The sequence below is a fragment of the Notechis scutatus genome, chromosome 1, assembly GCF_049901735.1.
Source record: "Notechis scutatus isolate UNSWTSFEM ecotype Mainland chromosome 1, rNotScu1.2, whole genome shotgun sequence".
Classification (NCBI taxonomy): Eukaryota; Metazoa; Chordata; class Lepidosauria; order Squamata; family Elapidae; genus Notechis; species Notechis scutatus.
Window position 1 is genome coordinate 225,617,123 of NC_142009.1, and position 23,940 is coordinate 225,641,062.

Sequence of the window (23,940 nt, forward strand, 5' to 3'; positions counted from 1 at the left end):
TACTCTACTCCCTCTTTGACTCAATTCTTTTAGGGCAACTGATCTAGCTCAGTGACAGATCTCATGTTTTATTAGAAAATCCCAGAGTCAGTCCTCAGTATTTCCAGGTAGGACTGGAAAATTTCCTGCCCCTTGCAACCAGTGTTCATAAGACAGCATTAGATGAATCAACCTGAATCAGTGTGAGACAGCTTCCTATGGTGCATCAATTATTATTGCCAATTATGGACGATGTGTGACAGAGGTAGGAGAGACATGTGCTGCATGACTGCTACCAACAAAATAGAATATGGAGATGAGCAATGACATTTCCCCTACTTTGCAAAAGGTGGCAGCTCTCTTCCAGGTCTCATGAGTTTGCAGTGGTCTTTCTGACCATTGTTTTAAATTCAAAACGGGGTTTCCTACAAACTAAGAACTCTTGTAGAATGGTGAGAGCAACTAGTTTTTAACTCAAAGTAACCGTTTCAAACTCAAAACTAAGCATTTTTAAATGTTTCAAATTCAAAATGTTTTCTCCACCCCCTGTGGAGCTTCAAGATAGTGGTGTGGCACTTCAGGAAGGAAGGCTCAAAGGTTGTCCTAATTTTTAAGCTAAAAGGAGTGCGGTGGTTCAGGTGGTTAGGATGCTGGGCTGACAATCAGCAGAGACCCGGTTACTGCCACATGGCGGGGTGAGCTCTCGAATCTCTCTCTGACTCCTGCTGATCCATCCATTTGAATGCAGGCGATCATGAGTAGATGGATGGGTACCACTTTGGTGGGCAACTTAACAGGGACATGAAAGGAGTCCCCAACTGTGCACCCCCATGGAATGGTGATGTCACTGTTCAATCCTTTCAACCTGGAAACGCTTTGGTGCTCCAGACAGAACAGTAGTAGTAAATAGTAGTAGTGGTGGTAGAAGAAGGAAGAGGAGGAGGAGGAGGAAGTAGGAGAAGAAGAAGAAGAAGAAGAAGAAGAAGAAGAAGAAGAAGAAGAAGAAGAAGAAGAAGAAGAAGAAGAAGAAGAAGAAGAAGAAGAAGAAGAAGAGGAGGAGGAGGAGGAGGAGGAGGAGGAGGAGGAGGAGGAGGAGGAGGAGGAGGAGGAGGAGGAAGAAGAAGGAGAAGAAGAAGAAGAAGAAGAAGAAGAAGAAGAAGAAGAAGAAGAAGAAGAAGAAGAAGAAGAAGAAGAAGAAGAAGAAGAAGAAGAAGAAGAAGAAGAAGAAGAAGAAGAAAAGTAGTGCCATAACTTGAGTGTCTTTGCTGCAGAATTATTTTAATCTGGTGGCTGCTATCTGTTCTTCTGCAAGTTCAATTTCCCTTTTGTCTTCCTCAGGAAAGGGACAGATATTTTTGGTATAGTCTCCCAGAATTGAGACCTACCGTATTTGCCGGCGTATAAGACGACCCGGCGTATAAGACGACCCCCCACCACCACCGGAAACGCCCTCCAGAAATCCCCGGGGCTGCAGCGGCAGGGCGGAGTGCCAGGGGCCATGGGAAGAGCAGGAAGGCTGCAGCCTCAGGCAGAGCGAGGCGAGCGGGATGAAGCGGAAGCGACGCAGGGGATCCGGGAAGCCAGAGGCGCCTTCGCTGCGTCCAACAAGCATCCGAAAGCCGGCAGTGGATATACCGGCGTATAAGACGACCCCCCCACTTGGAGGCATGTTTTTCGGGGCAAAAAAGTCGTCTTATACGCCGGCAAATACGGTAATTATTTAGAGCATGAATATGTGCTGTATACCTGAACTGCCAGAGCAGTATAAATCTGTAGCACATATCCCAGTCAACTCATTTTCTCTCTTGATTTCCAGCCAGCCTCACCTAAAAGAAATAACACCATGGTGGATTACTACCAAGCACTCAACGTCCCACAAACTGCCTCCTCAAATGATATTAAAAAAGCGTAAGTAGCCCTTGCTCAGAGCTCCCTTTCCCCATCTGTAAAGTTAAAACTACCTTCCATTTGTGTTAGGCTACACAATTGCAGCTTTCATGACCTAAAGCCAATACACATCACTGTTTATACTGTGTTTGTTGAAGGTGGTTGGAATTCAATACGGCTTTGGGAGAGTTCCAGTTTGAAGAAGACTGTGCAGAAACTTGTCAGTTCTAAACATTCTGAACTGAAAGCTTGAATATATATGCCCATGTTGAATGTTTGAATGTGCAGCTGTTTAAACTATGTAACAGGGTACCTTTGAATTCTTTGGAAGTGTTTTGAGATTAAAATGGAGATGTTTCAAGCTCAAATGCTTTCTAAATGGCTGGTCAGATACCTGAACTAGGACTCTGAGTAAGATGTAGTGTTTCAAATTCCAAACAGTTCAGATTCAAAACAGTTTGTTCAGTCCTACTACATATTGTATGAGACAGGAAGTACAGCATATAGTTAAAAGATAGTGTTCTTACTGACATCTGGAGTGAGAGGCAAGGGAGACCAATATCTGTCTTTTTGTGAGAATGCAGAGAACTTGGCTTGTAAGCTCCAAGAAACATTGTTTAGCCATACATATGAAATAATAGATACAATGTGATTATGTTTTGTAGGGATTCTCCTTGATGTACTGTAATAGTAAGCACCCTTTTACAAATATATAAATTCAGATACAGTGACAATTAAAATTGGTGTAGTTATGAGCCATTAGTACCTTCTGGCAAAGATTATTGTCAGAGAGGCCTTTCAATTTTCATTTATTTGGCTGTCAATTGATGGTTATCACACTGCCTTGAGATCAGAGATGTCACTGTTGGCTTTGCATGAAAAGGTTTATCATAATCAGCTCTTTCTCCCTGGAATGTTCAAGGTACAGGAAAAATGCGTTGAAATGGCACCCGGATAAGAACCCAGGGAACAAGGAACATGCTGAAAGAAAATTCAAGGAGATAGCAGAAGCATATGAGGTGCTGTCAGATGGTAAGAGTTCAGGAACCTTCTATGCGCTTCGTCTTGTTTTCAAGAGAGCTCCTCTCTGAATTACTTTACTTTAGGATGGCTTCTAGTTTTCCTTTCTTGTGTGACATAATAGCCTCCACATAAACAGTAATTTATTAACTACTATTTTGCTGTGTAGCCCCCATTTCTTGATTTTTCTGCTCCTGAGATACCCATGGAGCTTTCCTTAGGTTTCCTGTCTACCCTTTGTCTCTTGCTAAGGGAGAACCAGAGAGCAATATCAAGGAATTAAAAGTGATGTTGAACGTTAGCATCTGACTACAGCCATTGGGCCTCAATGTTGAAGGGTTGTAGAAAGATTAAATACTCAGATGGAATTGTACAACTCGTATAGTGAAAGGTGAATGTGCTTAAAGTAGGATTTTTGACCCTTTCCATTGTCTTTGTTCCAGATTATAAACGTGACCTTTATGATCTCTATGGAGTTGAGGGCCTTCTAAATCTAAGTACAGGTAAGCATCCTATTCTGAATGACAGTGGGAAAGAGGCCATATTCTCTGTGCACGTATTGAAGTGTTTTGTGCATTAGCCTTGGTGCTTGTCACACAATTAGCCTTTTATGGAATCTAGTCTTCCCCATGCCACCCTATCAGGATGTCAATTCATTTAGCACCCCAGGGCAATATCCATCCTCTACATGATATTCCATGTTTGCATCCAGGCAGCTTCTATTCTATCAGAGATAGAATTTGAATACGTAGTTTCATGAACATTCCTCTGTCAAAAAGGCCAAACTGTTCAAAATGAAGAGGGATTTAATATTTGATCAATACTTCTACAACTGCCCCCCATCCCTCTGTGTGTGTGTGTGCATGCAGGTGCGTGTGATGTCCTTATTTTACAGCATGCTAAAGATGCACCCCTTTGTAGTTAGGGTTCTTCTTCCCATCCTCCAATTCAGCATAGAATTCCCTCCCTGTTTCTTCTGGCTCTGCTTGCAACCTGCTATAGGCAAAGAGATCATTCCCAGCCCCAGCTGTCTTTAGCAAATCATCTCCCTTCCTTACCTTACTTTGGTAAAGTTGGAATTTATAATGGGTGTGTATCTGATCTGTTTTCTGCAAGGAACGGGAGCGTGCCCAAGCTCAACAGGGACCCCTGATCTGTTCACGTTTCGAGATGCGGATGAGGTCTTCAGAGAATTTTTTGAAGGACAAGATCCCTTTACTGAAATCCTTGGTAAGTACAGTGAGTACATAGGGGATGTGACATTGAAACCGGCTGTCTTGGAAATTGCACTTCTAGCTCAGTATCGTTATTGTTGATGGGCACCAGATCTTCAAAATTTCAGTGATGAGGTCTTGGCCAGTCCTACCAGCCTAGAGGCATCTAAAGTGTGTGTAGTAATGGATAACTTGTGCATAATGATGTTATCATGCAAATGCCACTACATAGATAATTGTATTACATGTCATGACATAAGTAGATAAATATAGCATTTGTGTGATGTCATCATTATATATTTGCCATTTTAATGTCACAAGTTTGTTATGGATGTCCTTAATTATCTTAAACAGGAATTATCCTAAACTTTAAACATTCTTCACCCCCAATACTCTATATTTACCAAACGAAGAGATTTAAAAGTGGACATACAAAATGAAGTTAATTAAGCAAAAGTCTTACGAATTAAGAAATTGTTACAAATAATCACATACTAAGTACAAACAATCCTCTCATTAGTTAGAAAATAGCTTCAAATGAGTCGTTCCAAGGCGGGGGGAGAGGGAAAATTTGTGGCCTACTACTACTACTACTCAAGGCAAAGTTCTGTTGGAAAGGCTACCTTAACATCAATTTGTAAGCAAGAACCAATATGATATGGTGGTGACACTTCCTTCAACCTTTGTGCCACCCAAATATGTGAATTTTAATTTCCAGAATTCTTAGTAATGCACATTGAAGAAGTATTGGACTAACCCTGAAGAAATCTAGCTTAAAATCCAGGTATAGCCAAAGAAGCTCATGATCATGCAGCACAATATCTTCCAAGGGTATTGTTGGTATAAAAATTAACAGAGAGTGTTTTGTGGGCCCTGAGCTTGAAAAAAAGATGGAGTATAAATATAACCATTGAATAATAAATGTGTCAACAACCAGTCCAGTCTACCTATGCATATGAGGGAAAAATGGGAAGCCCCAATTTGCAATTTGCCACTAGCAACAAAAGATTTAAGGCTGGCCTCGGAACTCAAGTACATAACAATCAACACACAAGTTGGAATTTTAGTGAAAATTAATCACACAGCAGGAAATCTCCCTGCTGAACAGAACTGGAGGATGCTATTCTTTTGCTTCACAAAAACTTTTGGACAATGCCCAGCCGCTGCATGTGATTTACTGCCTGGGACTCAAGAAAGTTGTTTAAAACATTAAAACAGGGAGAAAAATCAAATGGCCACCCTGGCCACGCCCACCCTGGCTCCCTGAGGTCAAATACAACCCTGATGTGGCCCTCAATAAAATCGAGTTTGAAGCCCCTTATGTAGACTCATGAACAAGAGCAACAAAAAAATCTGGGATTCATATCATTGCAACACATGTCTTAGTGCCAATTCCAAAAACATGTAGTCATTGAAGCAATGAACCTTTCTCATTACAGCATGGTTGCCCAAAGCTGTCCCTATCCATGGTAGTTGTTGTCGCTGTTGTTATTCATAGTTCTATTAGTTAAAACAGTACAGTGGTGGTATTCGCCCGGTTCTGCCCAGTTCTGGAGAGCTGGTAGGAGCGATGAGCAGCAGAGACGGATCCTCTCCACTGCTCTAATGGCTCTGCTGTTGGGCCCACCCGCCTGCCTGGGCTCCCGTACTCACCTTTATCTGCTGAATTTGAAGCGCAGCTGCTTTGCGCGGCACAGAATAGTGCTGCACGGCAGCTACTGAAGAGACTGGAAGATCATGCAGGCTTTCAGGAGGCGAGGTAGAATGCACTTGCACAAAGGCCTCGGTGCCTGCGCAAAGTGCGCATTTGGCGCGCGCATGCCTGCAAAGTGTGTGCACACATGCAAAGTGTGCCCACCAAACCATGCCCACTGAACTGGTGGCAACAATATTTGAATCCCACCACTGAAACAGTAGGTATTACATTATTTTCATATAATACACATTTGAGCATCAATAAACATTCTGAAATGAGGGGATCAATGAGCTGAAGAGTTCAGGGGGTCCTGGATACAACCTATTATTTTGTAGAGGTTACAATGAAGATAGCACTAATAATTAAAATACAATACAAGTTGTTGTTTACACATTAATGAAAAACACAAGACAAGGTTGAAGATAAGTGACTGTCTACTTCAGCCAGCTATTAATAAAAAAAATCCAAAAGGTGCCAAGTGCAGAAAATGACAACCGCATTATTTCCAGCTAGATGCAGAATCAAATCAGTTGGAAACAGCGAAAGTCATCTATACACCATATATAGACATTATGTATCGCACAAAACCACATGAAAGTTTATAAATAATATTTTGTGAATCCAAGGAATTATTTTGTAAATCATGTTGTGTGAACTCACCCAAATTCTAATTTATTTAATAGACCTATGTGTGAACATAGTCATGGCTTGGGCCATTCCCAAATGAAAGCTCACTTGAATAGGTTTTTACAACCAACCACGCCACACCTTATTAGGGGTTCTATCAAGCCTCTGTTTAAATAACCGACATTCTAATGTTAGAAAGAGGCTTATTGTATTGCAGCATATGTTGCAACTATTATTATAGCACCTGCAAACAAGATCTTTGAAGTTTGTGATCTCATGTACTCTTGCAACCATCAGCCTTGCCCTATGATATCTGAGCAACAAAAGTTTAGCAAAGGTGCCTTGCCTAGAAACTGTACTCACCTTTGGTATATAAGCTTAAAACCAGGTTTTTCATTTTGTAGGTCACTAAAGTTCAACTTTCTATTACCAGAAATCTCATTTCACGCAATGTACCTGTTAAAGAAAGTGTTAAAAAAACAAGGACTGCAAACCCTGAGGTCTTTTGTTTTAATGTGACTTCTCAATTTGTGCCAAATTTCTCAATTTGTGCCAAATTTCTCAATTTGTGCCAAATAGTGTATGGCTTACTTTGCACAACCTGTATCTGTGTCTCAGAACACACCCAACATTCTTTAGAAGTTGTATGCTGCAATAAAAACAGACAAACTGCTGGGCCGTTTGATTAATTTTTTGGATCTACTGCTTTTGTGAATCCAGATAGCGCCATATTATCCAAACAGTTCCAGATAGTTAAGAGTTGGAAAAAAGTGAACCTTTGATCCTTGATCACTTCTTGCAAATATGGGAGTACCTCTCTTACAAAAATCAACCTTCTGAATTCAAGGTTGTTAGATTTTGACATTGTGTATCATGCATATTCTCCCTCTAAATAAAAGTCCTTAAGAGGCATGTGGGAACCAGAAAGGTCCATACAAAAAAATCTGATACCTAACAGCTGAAGTCTATTTTTCCCCTTTCAGCATTGTTAATCACAACTTAATTTTTTTTAGTACAATATTTGATCTCCTTAACTATAGGTTTTTTAATGTCTATATCTGAACCTCAAACCTTCATTGAAAGATGCATTTTATAATTAACAACTTTCATTATCTGTTCAAGATTATTTAATATAATTCCAGATTTTTATTATTTATATATCACCCAGAATCCTTCAGAGTTGGATGGCATACAGCAGCCATAGCAATAGTATAAATCTACTGCTTGAAACAACTACATCTATCATGTCCCCATGATATCTTCAGCTTACTAATATCTCTCTTTTTTCTTTCCAGAAGACTTTTCATCCTATACTGATGCACCTGGAGGAATATCTACCTGGACCATGCCAGGAAGTGCTACTTTCTCCTATTGCTCCTATAATGCTCCAGGCCAGACAGGTAAGGCTCTGCATTCCTCCTTCCCTTGCTTTCTCAAACAGCAGAATAGTCTTTGTGCCCCAGTTGTTGTGTATGATAATTGCACAATTTTCAGAACCCACCATTGGAGGATGGGTTCATATATTGCACCAGGCTAGAGTTTGCTCAACATGGTTTATGGAATAATGTATAGCTGATTGAGTTTATACATCACACTAATCCATAAACTATGATTTCAAAACCACAATGGCTGGGTTCATATACTGTAATATGCTGAGTCAAGGCTGAGAAACCACAATATGGCTTTGAAAACTAGTTTCTGCTTTTTTAAAGTTTGGTCTGGCTCCATCTACTCTTAGGGACTTGTCGTATTTTTCAATACAAAAATTTTCTCAAATAAATTAAATTAATAAATAAAATAAATCTAATTCTCCCATTATATTTGTATTCCTCTTTGTCTTGTTCCTTGTTTAGCAAAATGTATTTCCCATTGACTTGGGAAAACTTATATCTTCTCTTAGGGAATTATTCAACATTTTTATTAATGACCAAGATGAAGGGATTGATGAACTAATTGGGTTAGTCAAGGTAAAAAAAGTGAGAGGTTTGGGCAACACCCCAAATGATTGCAATTTAATCTGGACAGGTTGGAAGATTGAGCTGAGAGGAGTAAGATGTTGCTTAATAGAAAGAACTGTAACGTGTTATATTTAGGAGGGGAAACGTAGGGTACATCTACAAGATGCAGAATATATGGCTATGAAACAGTACATCTAATGATTTGGGTATGATAACCGACAATAAGCTTAACATGAGGTGGGCTAACATAGTTCTGGAGTACATCGGAACATGAATTATATCGATGACAGGTGAAGTCATTTCCTCTTAGTACTCTATTCAGACACACATGGAGAACTGTGTGAAATTCTAGGCACCACATTTCTAACCACAAGAGCCATGGTGGCAGATAGGTTAGAATGCAGTACTGCAGGATACTTCTGTTGATTGCTGGCTGCCAGCAGTTTGGCAGTTCGATTCTCATTGGCTCAAGGTTGACTCAGCCTTCCATCTTTCTGAGGTGGGTAAAATGAAGACCCAGATTGTCGGGGACAATATGCTGGCACTGTAAACCACTTAGAGAGGACTGTAAAGCACTGTGAAGCGGTAGATAAATCTAAGTGCTGCTTGTTCTGTACAGTCATTTACATACTCGTAAACGCCGCGCGGTGATTGGTCAAGACGCGCGGTGAGCTGATTGGCCGAGCGAGCCGCACTGATTGGCCCGCCGCGAATCTCCCGCGATTGGTGGAAACTAATCGCGGGAGATTCAAAGCGGTGTCATTGGCCGCGGCCGCCGCGGCCAAAGAATAAAAGCCGCCGCTTTTCCCTTTTCGAACTGAGCCGATCTCGGAGATCTAATAAATGAGCTGAACCAAGTCACTGGCTCCGAGTCTCATTCCTTGCAACGGACACGACACTGGTGATGAAGGTGGGATCCCAAAACTGATCCCCATCGTACACGTGTCCAGAGGAAACGAGACCGACGAGATGGTCAGCATCGCACCGCCCGCACCCTTTAACCCAGCTACTGAGGATTGGGAATCGTACACCGACCGATTCCTGATGTTCCTTGAAAGTAGCAATCTAAAGGATGCAACCGGGCAGAAGAAAAGAGCAGTTTTCCTCACGCACTGCGGGCCCGCAGTGTTTAAAATGGCGAAAGCCCTCGCGAAACCAGAGGACGTGAAAACAATGGACTGGGCCGATCTCGAACCATTGCTCCGGAACCACTATGCCCCCGGCGTGCCCACCCTTATCCGGCAGCACGACTTCTACCGACAAGACCAGCGAGCGGGCGAGAGCATCGGCGATTTCGTGGCCGATCTGCAGAATCTCGGAGGCATGTGTGGCTTCACGGACATGGACGAGGCACTCCAAGACCGCGTCGTCCTGGGACTCAGAGATCCAGTCCTCCAGAGCCGATTGATGGCAAAAGGCGACATCGCCCTCGCCGACGTCCTCGCAGACGCCACCGCAGCCGAGGCAACCCGGAAGTCAGCGGCCCGGATGCGGAGACCCGACACCGGGGACCGAAATGCGACCACCGAGGCAGGCACGGCAACCGAGACGCGTTCCGAAGCAAGCCGCCGAGAGACCACCACACACCATGGCGACCTCGACTCCGCCTCCGACACCACCGATGGAGAAGAGGACGTGCATCGACTCCAGACGGACCGAGATCGACGCGATCGACGGGGTCGTAAGTCGGGGCAACCGTGCGCCGGGTGCGGAGGCGACCACCCTCGATCGGAGTGCCGATTCTTCGATGCAATATGCCAGCACTGCGACAAGAGAGGCCACATCGCCCGAGTCTGCCGACTCAAAAAGAACTACAGTCCCCGGCGGCGGGACAACAACGACCGGAGACGAGATGGCACCCCCCCCAGGCCCAGGGACCACCAAGCCGAAAGCCGAGGGAGCCAAGATGGACGTGGCCGACGAGACGGCGGGAACCGGCAAAGAGAGGAAACCCACCAGACGGTCGTCATCGGCCACTCCTCCAGCACAGACGCCTGGAAAGTATATGTGGAGGTGGGCATCGAGGGCGAGCCATGCAAGATGGAAGTGGACTCCGGGTCCTACCTCTCCATGGTTGCATGGCGGGAAATCAAGCGCCTGGTGCCTGCCATCCACAGAGGAGGGCTGGAAAGCCAAAACCTAATCATCAAGGACTACCAAGGGAATCGCATACCGGTAGTCGGGACAGGCCAGTTTGAGGTAACCTTCAAGGGGCGTACAGCAAGGCTTCCCCTGACGATCGTGGACCGAGACCGCCCTAGCCTTTTGGGACTTCAGTGGTTCGCGCCGCTCGGAATCGAGGTGACGGGCATCGACCACATCGGGGAGGCCGACTGGGAGGAACAACTCGCGAGGAACTTCCAAGAAGTGTTCGACGGCACCCTAGGCAAGTACCGAGGGCCCCCTATTTCGTTCAGCCTAGACCCCAGCATTCCCCCAATTCGCTTGAAACCGCGGCGAGTACCATTCGCACTCCGGCCAAAGATTGATGAGTAAATAGACAAGCTCATCAGACAAGGGGTCCTCGAGCCAATCGACCATGCCCGGTGGGAGACCCCCATAGTCACCCCTGTCAAGCCCGATGGGTCGGTGAGGATCTGTGGGGACTATAAGGCCACCCTCAATTGCGCCTTGCAGCAAAGCGCCTACCCCGTCCCAGTAGTGCAGCATCTCCTGTACTCACTGGGGGGAGGCAAGGTCTTTGCGAAGCTCGACCTGGCACAAGCCTATCAGCAGCTACCGGTCGACGCAGAAACGGCCGAGGCGCAAACCATAGTAACCCACCGGGGGGCTTTCCGTTGTAAGAGACTCCAGTTTGGAGTCAGCGTGGCCCCAGGGATATTCCAGAGCCTCATGGAGAGACTCCTACAAGGAATCAAGGGGGTGGTGCCCTACTTCGACGATGTACTGGTGTGGGCAACCAACCAAAAAGAGCTAGAGGGTCACCTGAGGGAGGTCCTAACAAAATTCAAAAATGCGGGGCTGAAGGTTAAAAAAGAAAAATGCCAATTACACACCGAAAGGGTCGAGTTCCTGGGGTACCTCCTAGATCGGCATGGAATTCACCCAACCGAGGAAAAAATCAGAGCAATCAAGGAAGCCCCCAGGCCGAAGAATAAAACGGAGCTACAGGCATTTCTAGGACTGCTTAATTTTTACAATGTTTTCCTGCCCCAGAAGGCGACCACGGCAGAGCCTTTGCATAGGCTCCTGGACAAGGCGGCTCTGTGGACTTGGGGGAAACGCGAGGAAGCCGCCTTCAACAAAACCAAGGACTGCTCACCTCGGATGCCGTCCGCATCCAATACAACGAGACCCTACCGCTAGCTGTCACATGCGACGCATCACCCTTCAGCGTCGGCGCCGTCCTCAGCCACACTCTCCCCGACGGAAAAGAAGCACCCATCGCTTTCTTCTCACGAACCCTCACCAAACCGGAAAGGAACTACAGTCAGCTGGACAAAGAGGCCCTGGCCATCGTTGCCACTGTCAAAAGGTTCCATGAGTACATCTACGGCCGAACCTTCACCATTGTCACTGACCACAAGCCGCTGCTGGGAATCCTAGCAGGGAACAGGGCCACCCCAAACATTCTATCCCCTAGAATGACAAGGTGGTCTGAATTCTTTGCCGCCTACAGCTACCGGCTCACGCACCGACCCGGTAAGACAATCACCCACGCAGACGCCCTGAGTCGCACACCGCTACCAGACTTCGACACCGACCCAGCACCCACGACGACCACCCTCAGCATAGAGACCCTGCCCGATCTGCCCATAACCGCATCAGACATTGCCCAGGAAACTAATAAAGACAAACGTCTGGCGCGGGTATTGCACTGGGTAGAGAAGGGGTGGCCCGAAAGGAACGACGACGAAAACTTCAGAACATTCCGAAACCGACAAACAGAACTGTCATTGCAAAAAGGTTGTTTATTCCGGAAAAATTACAGGGAAAGGTTTTGGAATTATTGCATGAGGGACACCCAGGCATCGTTAGGACAAAGGCCTTGGCCAGAAGTTATGCCTGGTGGCCAGGGATGGACAAACAAATCGAGGCCTGGGTGGCAGCGTGCAGCAGATGCCAGGAAACCAGACCCAGCCCTCCCGCCGCCCCAATCCTGGAATGGGAAACCCCTAGGGGACCATGGTCCAGGATCCACATAGATTTTGCCGGGCCCACAAAAGGCCACACCTTCCTCATCACGGTAGACGCTTACTCCAACTGGTTGGAGGTAAGCAACATGAGAACTACCACCACGGAGGCCGTCACCAAAGAACTCAGCAACCTATTCTCAACCCATGGCCTCCCAGACGTCCTCGTATCCAACAACGGGCCCCAATTTACCTCGCTGGAATTCAAAAAATTCCTAGCGGAGCGGGGGATATGACACGCGTTGACAGCGCCGGCACATCCGGAAGCAAACGGGAGGGCGGAACGGATGGTTCAATTTACAAAAAAAAAACAATCCAGAAAATAGAAAACGGGGAAATCCAAGAAAAAATAAATAAAATGCTCTTGATACAACACATAACCCCGAACACAACAACTAACAAAAGCCCGGCAGAACTATTAATGGGGAGAAAATTAAGGTCCCCATTAGACAGACTGCACCCCACATACAACCCAGAAAACCCCCCAAACTCCTCAAGCAAAGACCGAACATTTAAACCAGGCGACACAGTATACGCAAGGAACCTTACCGGGACCCACTTTGGATACCAGCAACCGTAACCCAAGTGACAAGTCCCGCTCGTACGTTACAGACAACTGACGGACGAGCATGGAAGCGACACATCGACCAATTAAGGTCAAGAACAACCACGGGAAACACAACCGACACGCAAACAGACACAAACACATACCCAGAAAAAGAAGGGGACCCCCCCAACACAAACCAAGAGGGGAGGGAAGACCCCAAGAACCAACCCACACCAGAAAGAAACTGGGAATACTCACCAATAAGCAGCCAGCTCGAAGCCTCACCAAGAAGAAGCAGCCAGGCCAGCTCAACCAGCCCAGAAAGACCAGGCAGGAGCGGCAACAACCGCAGCTCAACCAGCCCGGGTAGACCGGGAGGGAGCTGCGACGAAAGGCCCGGCTCACCCTTCCAGGCGGTTCCATCGACGAGGCAGAGAGCAACACAGAACCCAACTGAACTGGCCGGGAGCCAAGCACCAACTAACCTGCGCAGGTCAAGTAGGCAAGTACGCAGCCCCGCCTACTTACGGGACTACGTTACGTAGGACCATACCAAGAGGGGAGGGGTGTTCTGTACAGTCATTTACATACTCGTAAACGCCGCGCGGTGATTGGTCAAGACGCGCGGCGAGCTGATTGGCCGAGCGAGCCGCACTGATTGGCCCGCTGCGAATCTCCCACGATTGGTGGAAACTAATCGCGGGAGATTCAAAGCGGTGTCATTGGCCGCGGCCGCCATTGAATAAAAAAGCGGTGTCATTGGCCAAAGAATAAAAGCCGCCGCTTTTCCCTTTTCGAGCCGAGCCGATCTCGGAGATCTAATAAATGAGCTGAACCAAGTCACTGGCTCCGAGTCTCATTCCTTGCGACGGAGACGACACTGCTATTGCTATTTCCAGAGGGATTTAGGTAGATAAGAGAAAGTTCAGAGAAAGGTAGCAAGGATGATCCAGGGAACGGAAGACTTATCTAATGAGGATAAGATGAAGAAACTTAGGATGTTCAACTTGCAGAAAAGACCAAATGGAGTCGTTATGACAGTGTTCAGGTACCTAAAGAAAAGACAAAGAAGAATATTTTCCAGGGCCCAAAAAACTAGAACCAAAAATAACAAATAAAAAGTGCAGCTATCTCCATTTTGCTTAGGTTTATTTCATTTAAAAATATTTTTAGTAATAAGAGTGGAACAATTTATCTTTGGAGGCCATAGGTTCTCCAGCTCTGAAGATTTTTAAGAAGAGACTGGACAGGATAGTTTAATTGGTTTTCCTGCACCTTGTAGAGGGCTGGACTAGAAGATGTTTGTAGTGCCATCATGACAATTCTATGATTCTATATCCTCGCTGTCTGTTTCTCTCTCCTCAGCAATAAATGTTCACTTTCCTCCTCCTCCACCGCCTCCTCCTTCTCCTCTTCCTCCCTTTTCAGATTTCTATACTACTTTTGGGCCTGGTGCTGAATTGGGAATAGGATTTCGCTCCATCTCCACTTCTACAAAATATGTCAATGGCAAACGGATAACCACCAAGAGGTGAGGTGATGAAGTGACCCTGTAATTCTTGGGATAGCTTGTTCCCTCAAAGCTAAGTAAAGCTAAGGAACTTTTCCAAAAAGATAGTAGTAGAAATAATGTTAGAGATTAGAAGCACCAAAATACTTCCTGCTCACAGGTAAGACGTTAATATTACTGTTTAACTTAAAGCTGCTTTCTTCCGAAAGACCACTATTTTTGCCTTGCTTATTCCCATACCTTTTTAAAAATAATATTTGTTTGTAAAAAAATATTGAAAAGTTACCCAGGAAGCTTTTGTAAATGAATATTGTCCCATGGCAACTTATCTTCTTTTAGTTTGTTTGAATATTTCTGGATGTGGATCTGTTTATCTGTTAATGGCCAAAAGGAGGTCTTCAGATGTTTAGATTTATCATTGTTCATTTTCATGTTCTTCAGGAACAGATGAATAGAACTTTACTATTTATTATATTCTTTTCCCACAGTCAAATTATTTGTTTAAATTAAAGTTAATTCTTGGAAATTTAATACAGGTGTAAGCTACAGACATGAATTAAAGCCTATTTATATGTGATTATAAATACATTAAAGCCATATATACTGGGCCAATAACTATAGTCAAGTCAAACTAATAAGCTGTAGGATGCCTCTGAAGAATGTGGTGGTTTGGCTGATAGTTCTTAGACGGAAAAAGCTACAAACGAAATCACCAATGTTGCCCCTTTGCAACAGACCGGGGTGGGTGGGTCATGGAAATTGGCCTAAATATTCTGGGGTTGACATTTCAGTTGCTACAAAAGAGGAAACTGGCCTGTTTTGCAGGATTCTTGAACATGGAGGGGAAAAAGTAGAAATTGATGAGAATGGTTTGCTCAAAGTGGAAGAAACACAAGGTAAGATATCCGGGGTGGGATTCAAATTTCTTAACAACTGGTTCTGTGGGTGTGGCCTAATTTGTGGGTGTGGCTTGGTGGTCATGTGACCGGCTGGGCATGGCTTGTATGTAAATATTGTAAATATATATGTAAAGATTGAATTTTTTATTTTTTTAAAAAGAGCAACTTTTACCCAAAATCAGGCAAAGCAGGCAGGCAGATTGAGCTGCTTGCAGAACCACAGCTTCACTCCCAGATCTACCTTTCTGCAATCTGCTGCCTGAGTCTGCACTGAAAAAATAGAAGCTTCAATCCTAAGGAAGGTTCATCTCTGCTCTCAGGCCACTTCTCCCTCCCCCAACCCCCTGAATACCACCCTTGACTGGGCCTCAGGGAAGCCTCCTGGGTGGGGAGGGTGGGGAGGGGAGGGGCCAACCAGTGGTGTGATTTGCCAGTTCTCCGAACTGTGCAGAATCGTATCAACCGGTTCTATAGAACTGGTCGGAACTGGTAGAATCCCACCCCTGTAAAAAGATATCTGATCTGGAGAAAACATATATGTACTAGGAGGGAAGATAAAAAGGTTTTGGCACAAATACTCGCAACAGAGGAAAAGAAGTTACATCACTCACTCTAATCAAGGAAATTCATGGAGGCGAGAAGGTACATCACCTCATTATCCAGTGGCACCTATGCAAGCACTAGACTAGAAGTGGGCCACGTTCTAATCTCCTGAGGCTCTATGCTTTCCTGCCTTTCTCCCTCTGGATCATCATATTTGTCATACTTTCATATCCTTGCCTGAATTTGGATATATACACACACACACACACGTGGCTCATTCCTCATATTTCCCCCACATACTGGAAGAGTAGGAAATGTCAAAGTCCAACAAACAGACTTGAAAGCCATAGGTGACACATTTCTGAATGAGACTGCCATGAGCCAGCTTTCCGTTATCCATTTCTTTCTTGCACCAGCATCAGGACATCCTGTAACGGGAGGTGTATCCTTCCCACTTGTTCTAAAGACAGGGCTTAGGGTTTTTCACACCTGGCTCTTTGTGGGAAGAGGTAGCCCCTTCCCTAGTTCTGTTCCTACCTAGCTCTGAATAGTCTTTTTATTTGCAAGATAGGCCAGCCTTCAATGTTGTTCAGCCAAAGTAGAGTAGATGGACAGGCGAGGAAAAGGCATCTCAATCTCTCCCATTTTTATACAAATGCTATTTCTGCAATCCCATATGGCTCAGGAAATTCTCTCCCCCACCCCCATTTAATACTGTAACGTGGAGTTTGTATTGGGGAGAATTGCCTCCTGAACAGTGGTGGGATTCAAAAAATTTTTTTACTACTGGTTTTATGGGCATCGCTTGGTGGGTGTGATGTGGCTTGGTGAGCATGGCTTGGTGGGCGTGGCAGGGGAAGGATACTGCAAAATCTCCATTCCCACCCCACTCCTGGGGGAATGTTATCACCTCTGCTCCTGAATCACATAGGGTAAAATTCAGAGCTGGTATTCAGCAGGTTCTGACCAGTTCTGGAGAACCAGTAGTGGAAATTTTGACTAGTTCAGAGAACCGGCAAATACCACCTCTGACTGGAGATTTTACAGTATCCTTCTTCCCCTACCATGCCCACCAAGCCATGCCCACTGAACCGGTAGTAAAAAAATTGAATCCCACCACTGGGTAAAATTGAAGGGAATTTTAAGTTATATTGTTCTTTATGCCCCTTTGTTTTTCTCTTTCAGATCCCTGCAGCAACTTGACAGCCACAATTGAACCTATCCAGCAGGAGCAACCTGAGGTTTTGAGCTCTGCAGCAGACATCTGGCCTCTACCACGATCACAAAGTGCTGACTTCTCTTATGCCTACCCTAGCAACGAAGACAAACAATTGCATCGGGCCATGGCCTATAGTCTGTCTGAAATGGAGAATGTGGGGCAGTATTTAGCACTTTCCCAGGGCTCCAAGAAGAGACGGGGTACCTCTCGGCGAACACACTCAAGGATCCTGGGACCCAGTGAAGATGTGACTTCTGCTCCATTGGCCATCAGAGCCAAGAGCCCAGGCGCAGGAGACAACATTGAGAAACAGAGGAAACACAAGCCACCTGAAGTGCCAAAAGTGCCAAAAGTAGAAATCATTGTTGAGGTACCAAAGAGCCCAGCAGTGGAAGACCATGCTGCCCCTAATGAGGTGCAGTATGTCTTTCCTGAAATTGTTCCTTCCCGCAGAGAGAGGGAATCAATCATGTGCACCATTCTCTGAATTCAAGAATGTAGGAGGGGAACAACCCGTGTCCATTAAAGGTAACAATCTGGCTATTGGTCTCCATAATTGCATTATTCCCTGGAGATGTTCTCCAGATGCTCCTCTGCTAAGGTCCTTTTAAGTGGGAGCTACAAGAAATGTCTAAGCTCAGTGAAATGTATACATTTAATCTGCATAATTTGTCCAGAACATAGAATTTAGCATTTCACAGTATAAACATCTAAAGAATTCTCAAAGAAAATGTTTTAGAAGTGTTGGAAGAATTATCCTTCTGGGTTCAGTTCCAAGTGGGGAAAAAGACACTGGAAACATGGAGGCTGTTTGGAAAGATGGTTTAGTGGTAGACAGGATCACATGCCTTGGAGCTCCGAAGTGATAAGGATGACTACATGCTTCAAGATGTTGGGTGAAGGAAAAGAAAAGGGGTGATACGCTGGGAGTGCCTGGGTTTTATACACTCTGTTGGGATTTGAATTTGAGCTTGTATTCTGATTGGTTGTCAGACTCCCATGGGGCCATGCAGGGGCAACTCTGTAGGCTGTCCTAAGTCCTAGGCTTTCGTTGAGCCTTGCTGGATGATGATGTAATGAAAGGGCTTTGGGCAATTCCTATTATAGCTCTACCTGGAGTAGATCTTTGTTATGTAAAATAGACTGGCCTAGGCCAGAGTAATGGCCCATTAGCAAAGAGGTGGTGGTGAGTTTCTGCTTCTCTGAGTTTCTACTTTTCTTTTTAGGGGAAATATTATGCCTTTTTAATATATCCTAAAATATTTTATTTTTCTAGGAGAGGGGTGGGTTTTAACTTCCAACAGAAGGAATTAAGTTAAATCAGGGAAGAATCTGGTTTCCTGAAAATTTCCTTCTAAAAGAAAAAAGAAAAACACAACACCCTTCTGCTGGATGAAACCAAAAGCCTGCCATATCCAGCATTTTAATCTCCCCCCAATCTATAAAAGGAGAGACATCATTCCCAGGTTTAAGTATTATCATTTACCCCAAAGCACATTTTCCACCAATATTTTAAATAAACAGACCGTTTTAGATCCACAGAGAATATGGAGTGAAAGCAGGCAATTAGTTTCTTGTTTGATGTTCTTTTTGCAAGGGTCTTAAATTCAGAGTTACCATCTTTTTCCATCTGTAAATTCTGTAATTAAATGATGGTGCAGAAGGCATGCCTGGGACTGGAAACAGGCTGAATAATAATTCAATGAAAGCAAGGAATCTAGCTAGAATCTGGCCTTCACTATAAAATTCTTTCACAAATAAGTATTGTATAGAGTTTATGGACCACCATAGACAGCAAATGTACAATTGGGCAGGGTTTTGCTTTTTTAAATAGTTAGAAAAGGAATTAAGGTATGATACTGTAACTATACATGTTGAACCTTTTCTACACAATAACTGAAAATGCAGACCCTTTTTAATTCTAGTCATCCTAGAAACATACAGGATGAGTAATTTCAAATTCTTGGATGTAACAAATTCCATTGTAGTACATAAGGTAAAACTGTAGATGAGGATTAAAAATAAACAAAAAAACATCTGTGTAAAGATTGCATAAACTACCAAGTGTGGTTTCTATTGTGCGATGCACTATAAAGAGGAAATCTGATACTTTATCCATCTGTTTGGAAGAAGGCAATAGCAAACCATTTTATCCATGTTATCAAAAACCTAGAAGTTGAACTCACCTTCAGGAAACTTCTACTTTTTATCTACTTGTAAGAAACACCATAGTTTATTTAGAAAAGGACCATAATTAAGGGCCAAGAACATTTATCTTGAAAGTCATGAGATTTGCTCCTATAAATGTTTCAGAGAGATTGTTCTAAAAATAAAAAGAGGCATGTACGTTTATATGTTATTAAACTTCACATTCTTTTACTAGGTACATGGAAAAATTGCCAGTGTTACAAGGCTTGATCCTATACGTATGCAATTACTTTTCCATTCAAATTATTAATTCAAAGGAAGGTTGTCCCTATTGATATATGACACATTGAGTCAGTGAAAGATAACTCTGATGAATGAACTGATACTTAATTTCTGTATTCCATTATACTCTGAAATGGAAAAAAAACTATGAAGGCAGTAGTCCAGCGGACTTGATATTTTCTAATTATCTGCAGTAACCAACAAGGCAATTGTGCACTGTGAGTGATCTATAATTTATATGAGACTTTCCAATTGTCTCAACATGCAGGTCAGACTGCTGATTGAATAAAGCACAATTGACACAACTGACATGTGAAGCCATAGCTGGATTCACACAACACATTAAACTGTCAACAACCAAATTATCTTATGGTTCTGTGAATCCAGGCACTTTTTTTTCCCTCAGCTCCCCAAATTTCTGGGGCATCACAACTCTGTCCTTCTATTGCTGATTTCAATCTTTCTGCAGCACAAGCTCCCCCGTTTAAAAAAAAAAAACTTTTAAGATTGGGAACTCTGAAGTGTTTGGTCAGACAATACTCTCATCAATAAGAACCAGTTTGGTATTCTGGTGAAAATGCTGTCTTAGAAACCAGGAGACCGATTTTTACTCCCTTCTGAGGCATGAAAGCCAGTTGGGTGACCTTGGACAACTCATCACTTTAGCCCTGAGGTCTCCAAACTTGGCAACTTTAAAACTTGTGGACTTCAACTTTAAGACTTGTGGAGTTGAAGTCCACAAGTCTTAAAGTTGCCAAGTTTGGGGACCCCTGCGTCTAACCTAACCCATCTCATAGCGTTGTAGTCAGATGTGGTATTCAGCAGGTTCTGACCAGTTCTGGAGAACCGGTAGCGGAAATTTTGAGTAGTTCAGAGAACCGGCAAATACCACCTATGACTGGAGATTTTACAATATCCTTCCCCTGCCAGGCCCCCCAAGCCATTTGAATCCCACCACTGGTTGTAGTGATGGAGGGAAACAAAAGAGGAGGAAGGAATATTAGGTATGATTGTCACTTTGAGTTGTATATGAAAAAAAAAAGGCAGGATAAACACAACCACAGTAACAGCAGCAGCAGTAACCCAAAAAGGGTGAGTCACTGTTGCCGATTTCTGCCATCCAATCTATTATTGTATTCATATACTATGCAAGCAGACCTGCAGGAATTCACACAGCTCTATTTATAGTCATAAGACAAAATCTTTAAGGAAAAAGCGTAAGGACTGTCATCTCTACTATCTTAAAAAAAATGTCAATCGTTTTGAATTCAGTGCATGAGATTGTACCGCAGGGCTGTTTTGAGTGCAGGGGTGCTGCTGTAAACGCCCTCTAAGCCCTTCTCCTCCTTCCTATTTTGCATTAATGAAATCCAGTCGACAGACTTCGGCCCTGGGCAGCCAATTCAGAAGGGGGAAAAAAAAAAAGAAGCTAAAACCGAGATCCGTGACCGCATCCCATCAATTTTTAAAAGTGAGGAGGGGGCACCTAATCAAATCTTGACAAAGAGGGCAGATGCTTCAATCGTTGCTTCCTCCACCTACCCAGCCCACCCTCTACCCCACCCGCCAAAGCCACCGCGTCTTCTGGCTGCAAATGCTTAGGCACGGTGATGCAGCAAGGATGCCCGCGTGCGGCGCCAGGTGGGGCTCCGCGGGCCCAGCCCCCGGAGTGGGGGGGGTGTGTTCTAGCGGGATCTTAAAACCAGCTGTTGTCTGGGTCGGGTTGCCTTTACCTCACCAGTTCAAAGGGCGACGCTCTGACGTTACAATGGGGCTGCGCGCGTTCTATTGGTGGCGGGCCCCGCCAATCGTCGGGCGGGCCCAGGCAGGACCCGGCCTTCCATCTCACTCACTTGACAGCCAGAGACCGACGGAGGGCCGGAGCTTTAAAGGGGTGGGGAGAAAAAAAAAAAGAACCCCGCGTTGGGCCGCGCGTAAGAGCTGCTCGTGGCCATGGTGGAATCCGGACGGAGACTCCTCCGGTGGTAAGGTGCGTCCCCGGCGTTGGTAAAAGATGGGTTTTAGCAACCGGCTGCATCCCTTTCCCCCTTCCTCCCGCACGGTTAGCCGCGCGGGTGCGTTAGACGGGGCGCCCTGGGGACCTTCCCCCTGGAAATGCAGGTCTGCTCTCCCCCTCCCCATGAGAGGCAAGCAATCGCAGCAGCAGCCATCCGTCAGTCGATCGGGGAAACGGGGGCTCTTATTTGCAAATCTATTGGCGACGTGATTCCAAAAATAAATAAAATTTAAAAAAAAAAATCACAGATTCTGGGTGACTGAAATGATGATGGTGGTGGTGGTGATGACCCGTCTCCCCGGAACGAGTAATATCAGGGATGGCCCCATTCGATGTGCGCGCCCGGGGGACGGTTACTATTCCCGGTGCACTAAAACGGAGGAACGAGGAGCGTCCCTCCCGTACGTACTAAAGGGGACCATTCTGAGCTGGAGGAAAAAATGGGGCTGCGGCCCCCAAGTCAGGCGGCGCCTGGGCTTGCAATGATCTCCAAATGCGTAGGTAAGAAACCTTGGCAGCCTCAAAGCAAATGCCGGCATGGTTGTTTATTTTGCTACGCGGACAATCGGGTGCACGGCGCCCGGCCTGGTCAGCGCGGAGAAAGGCGGGATCCATTAGAATCCTCGAGAAGCTGAAACGCGATCCGCCTCTTAAGGCCGGATGTTGTCTCGGTCCGCTGAAGCACACAAAAACAAAAGCAGAGCGAGATCCGCAATCCCCCACCACCTCCTTTAAAGCAAAAAATATGCATTTGTCACGAGGGAAAGCGATGCAAGCTTCCTACCGGGAGAGCGCGAGCAATCGCGGCGCTTTCCGTCCGAATGCAGCAGGTTGCTACTCCGTGTTGTAAACTGCCCTAAGCACGATGGAGCTGTTGCGGAGTATTTTGTTTTTTGTTTTTTTTAAAAAATACACATCCCTGAAACGAAGAGTTAATTAGAAAAATTAACCGAGAGGAATTGCAAAGATGGGGCACGCTTACATGATTTGGAACATAGGCTTGGTGAGATTGGTAGAAGGATTTAATTTCCATAAAAGTAATCTGATAAAATTTGCTTAGATCAGGATGACTGGTGAAAAGTGACATTTTAAAATTGATATACCAAGGAGTTACTATCATGCCTTTCTGGGAAGGCACGATTAGAGAAGCTGACAGTTCAGCATTTCCACATACAAACCATTCTTAGAGCAAAGTATGTGTCCAGCATGTCATTAGAGCTAAAATATCCATGGACAGAGACAAGACAGATCCTAACAGCATTTCATTGCACACCACAGGAAACTGGTCATGAGCTTCGAAGCTCCAGTTTAATTAGAGTGGACCATTGGTATGTGTGTGGGGAGGAGGCATCATCAAGAATTTATAGTGTGAAGGGATGCTGAAGGAGCAATAAAGGATGGGAGTGTTTCTGTTTCTTTTCTAGAGGAGGAAGTCCCCTTTCTGTTGTTGAGCTGTTTCTGCCTCTGTTACTTCATCACAACAGAGACAAGAAGGTAAGGAAGGAAGCACAATTTTTGGGAAAGATTGTTTGGTTATTGATTATCGGTATCGCCATCAGATAACAAAAGACTTCCACATCTTTATATGTCATGGGAAAGAAAAGAGTCACATTCCTTTTTTTCCTAGATAGTTAAAAGTCCTGGAATGCAATCTGCTTTAAACTATTCTATCCAACAGAATGAATGAAAAATCTAGGGTTAGTCTGAAATGTGGAATGGGAGCATTTTTGTTGTTGCCCCATTTATTCAATCTTTGCTTATTTTGTAGAAGAGACACTGATGGAAGAGTGAGAAATGATAAAGGAAATACCAGCAAAGAGGAAACAACATATCTTGTGTCAGATGTATTAACAAAGATGCAAATGAACTAACTTTGGTCATTTTGTTTAGTCCAGGAGATCATCTTAGTATCTGTACTGCAAGGAATACGAATATTCTGAATTCAGGAGCAATCATTTGGGTCCATATGACATTTCATTGTAGGATGTAACTCCTTACACCCTGATTGTGAGTTTGAATGATGAGCCTAGAAGAATCTAAACTGAGCTGAACTTCAGAACAAAGCTGCAACATTGCTGGATCGATAGAGGTAGTTTTCATTTAGTGACCGCAATAGGGACCTGCAACTTGGTTGGCAAACCCAGCAGTTGCTAAGTGAAACTGCAACTGTGCTTATGCCCTTCAATTTTCCTTGGCTATACAGACCTGCCGAAGGCCATACATATGAGGATTGCTCATAA

The 23,940-nt window shown here is 44.6% G+C and overlaps 2 protein-coding genes across 5 annotated transcripts in view; both read left to right on the top strand.

The window, feature by feature from the left end:
• The first annotated feature begins 1,799 nt into the window (after positions 1-1,799).
• LOC113410834 (dnaJ homolog subfamily B member 6-like) lies at positions 1,800-17,835 on the top strand. The gene is made up of 8 exons (XM_026665588.2): positions 1,800-1,887; positions 2,789-2,898; positions 3,330-3,389; positions 4,003-4,116; positions 7,719-7,823; positions 14,511-14,613; positions 15,418-15,488; positions 17,220-17,835. Exons 1-8 carry the CDS (start codon positions 1,823-1,825, stop codon positions 17,738-17,740), a joined length of 1,149 nt encoding a protein of 382 aa, XP_026521373.1. The 5' UTR covers positions 1,800-1,822; the 3' UTR covers positions 17,741-17,835.
• A 3,444-nt stretch (positions 17,836-21,279) lies between these two features.
• Positions 21,280-23,940, top strand: part of LOC113410837 (dnaJ homolog subfamily B member 2-like) — a 30,088-nt gene continuing 27,427 nt past the window's right edge. For 3 of the 4 annotated variants that reach the window (XR_015746620.1, XM_087950677.1, XM_087950660.1), the window contains exons 1-2: positions 21,474-21,673; positions 23,125-23,194. The gene's annotated coding sequence lies outside the window, so the exon portion shown is untranslated. Of the gene's footprint in view, positions 21,674-23,124; positions 23,195-23,940 lie in introns of all 4 variants that reach the window. The other variant, XM_026665594.2, reaches the window with a different exon arrangement.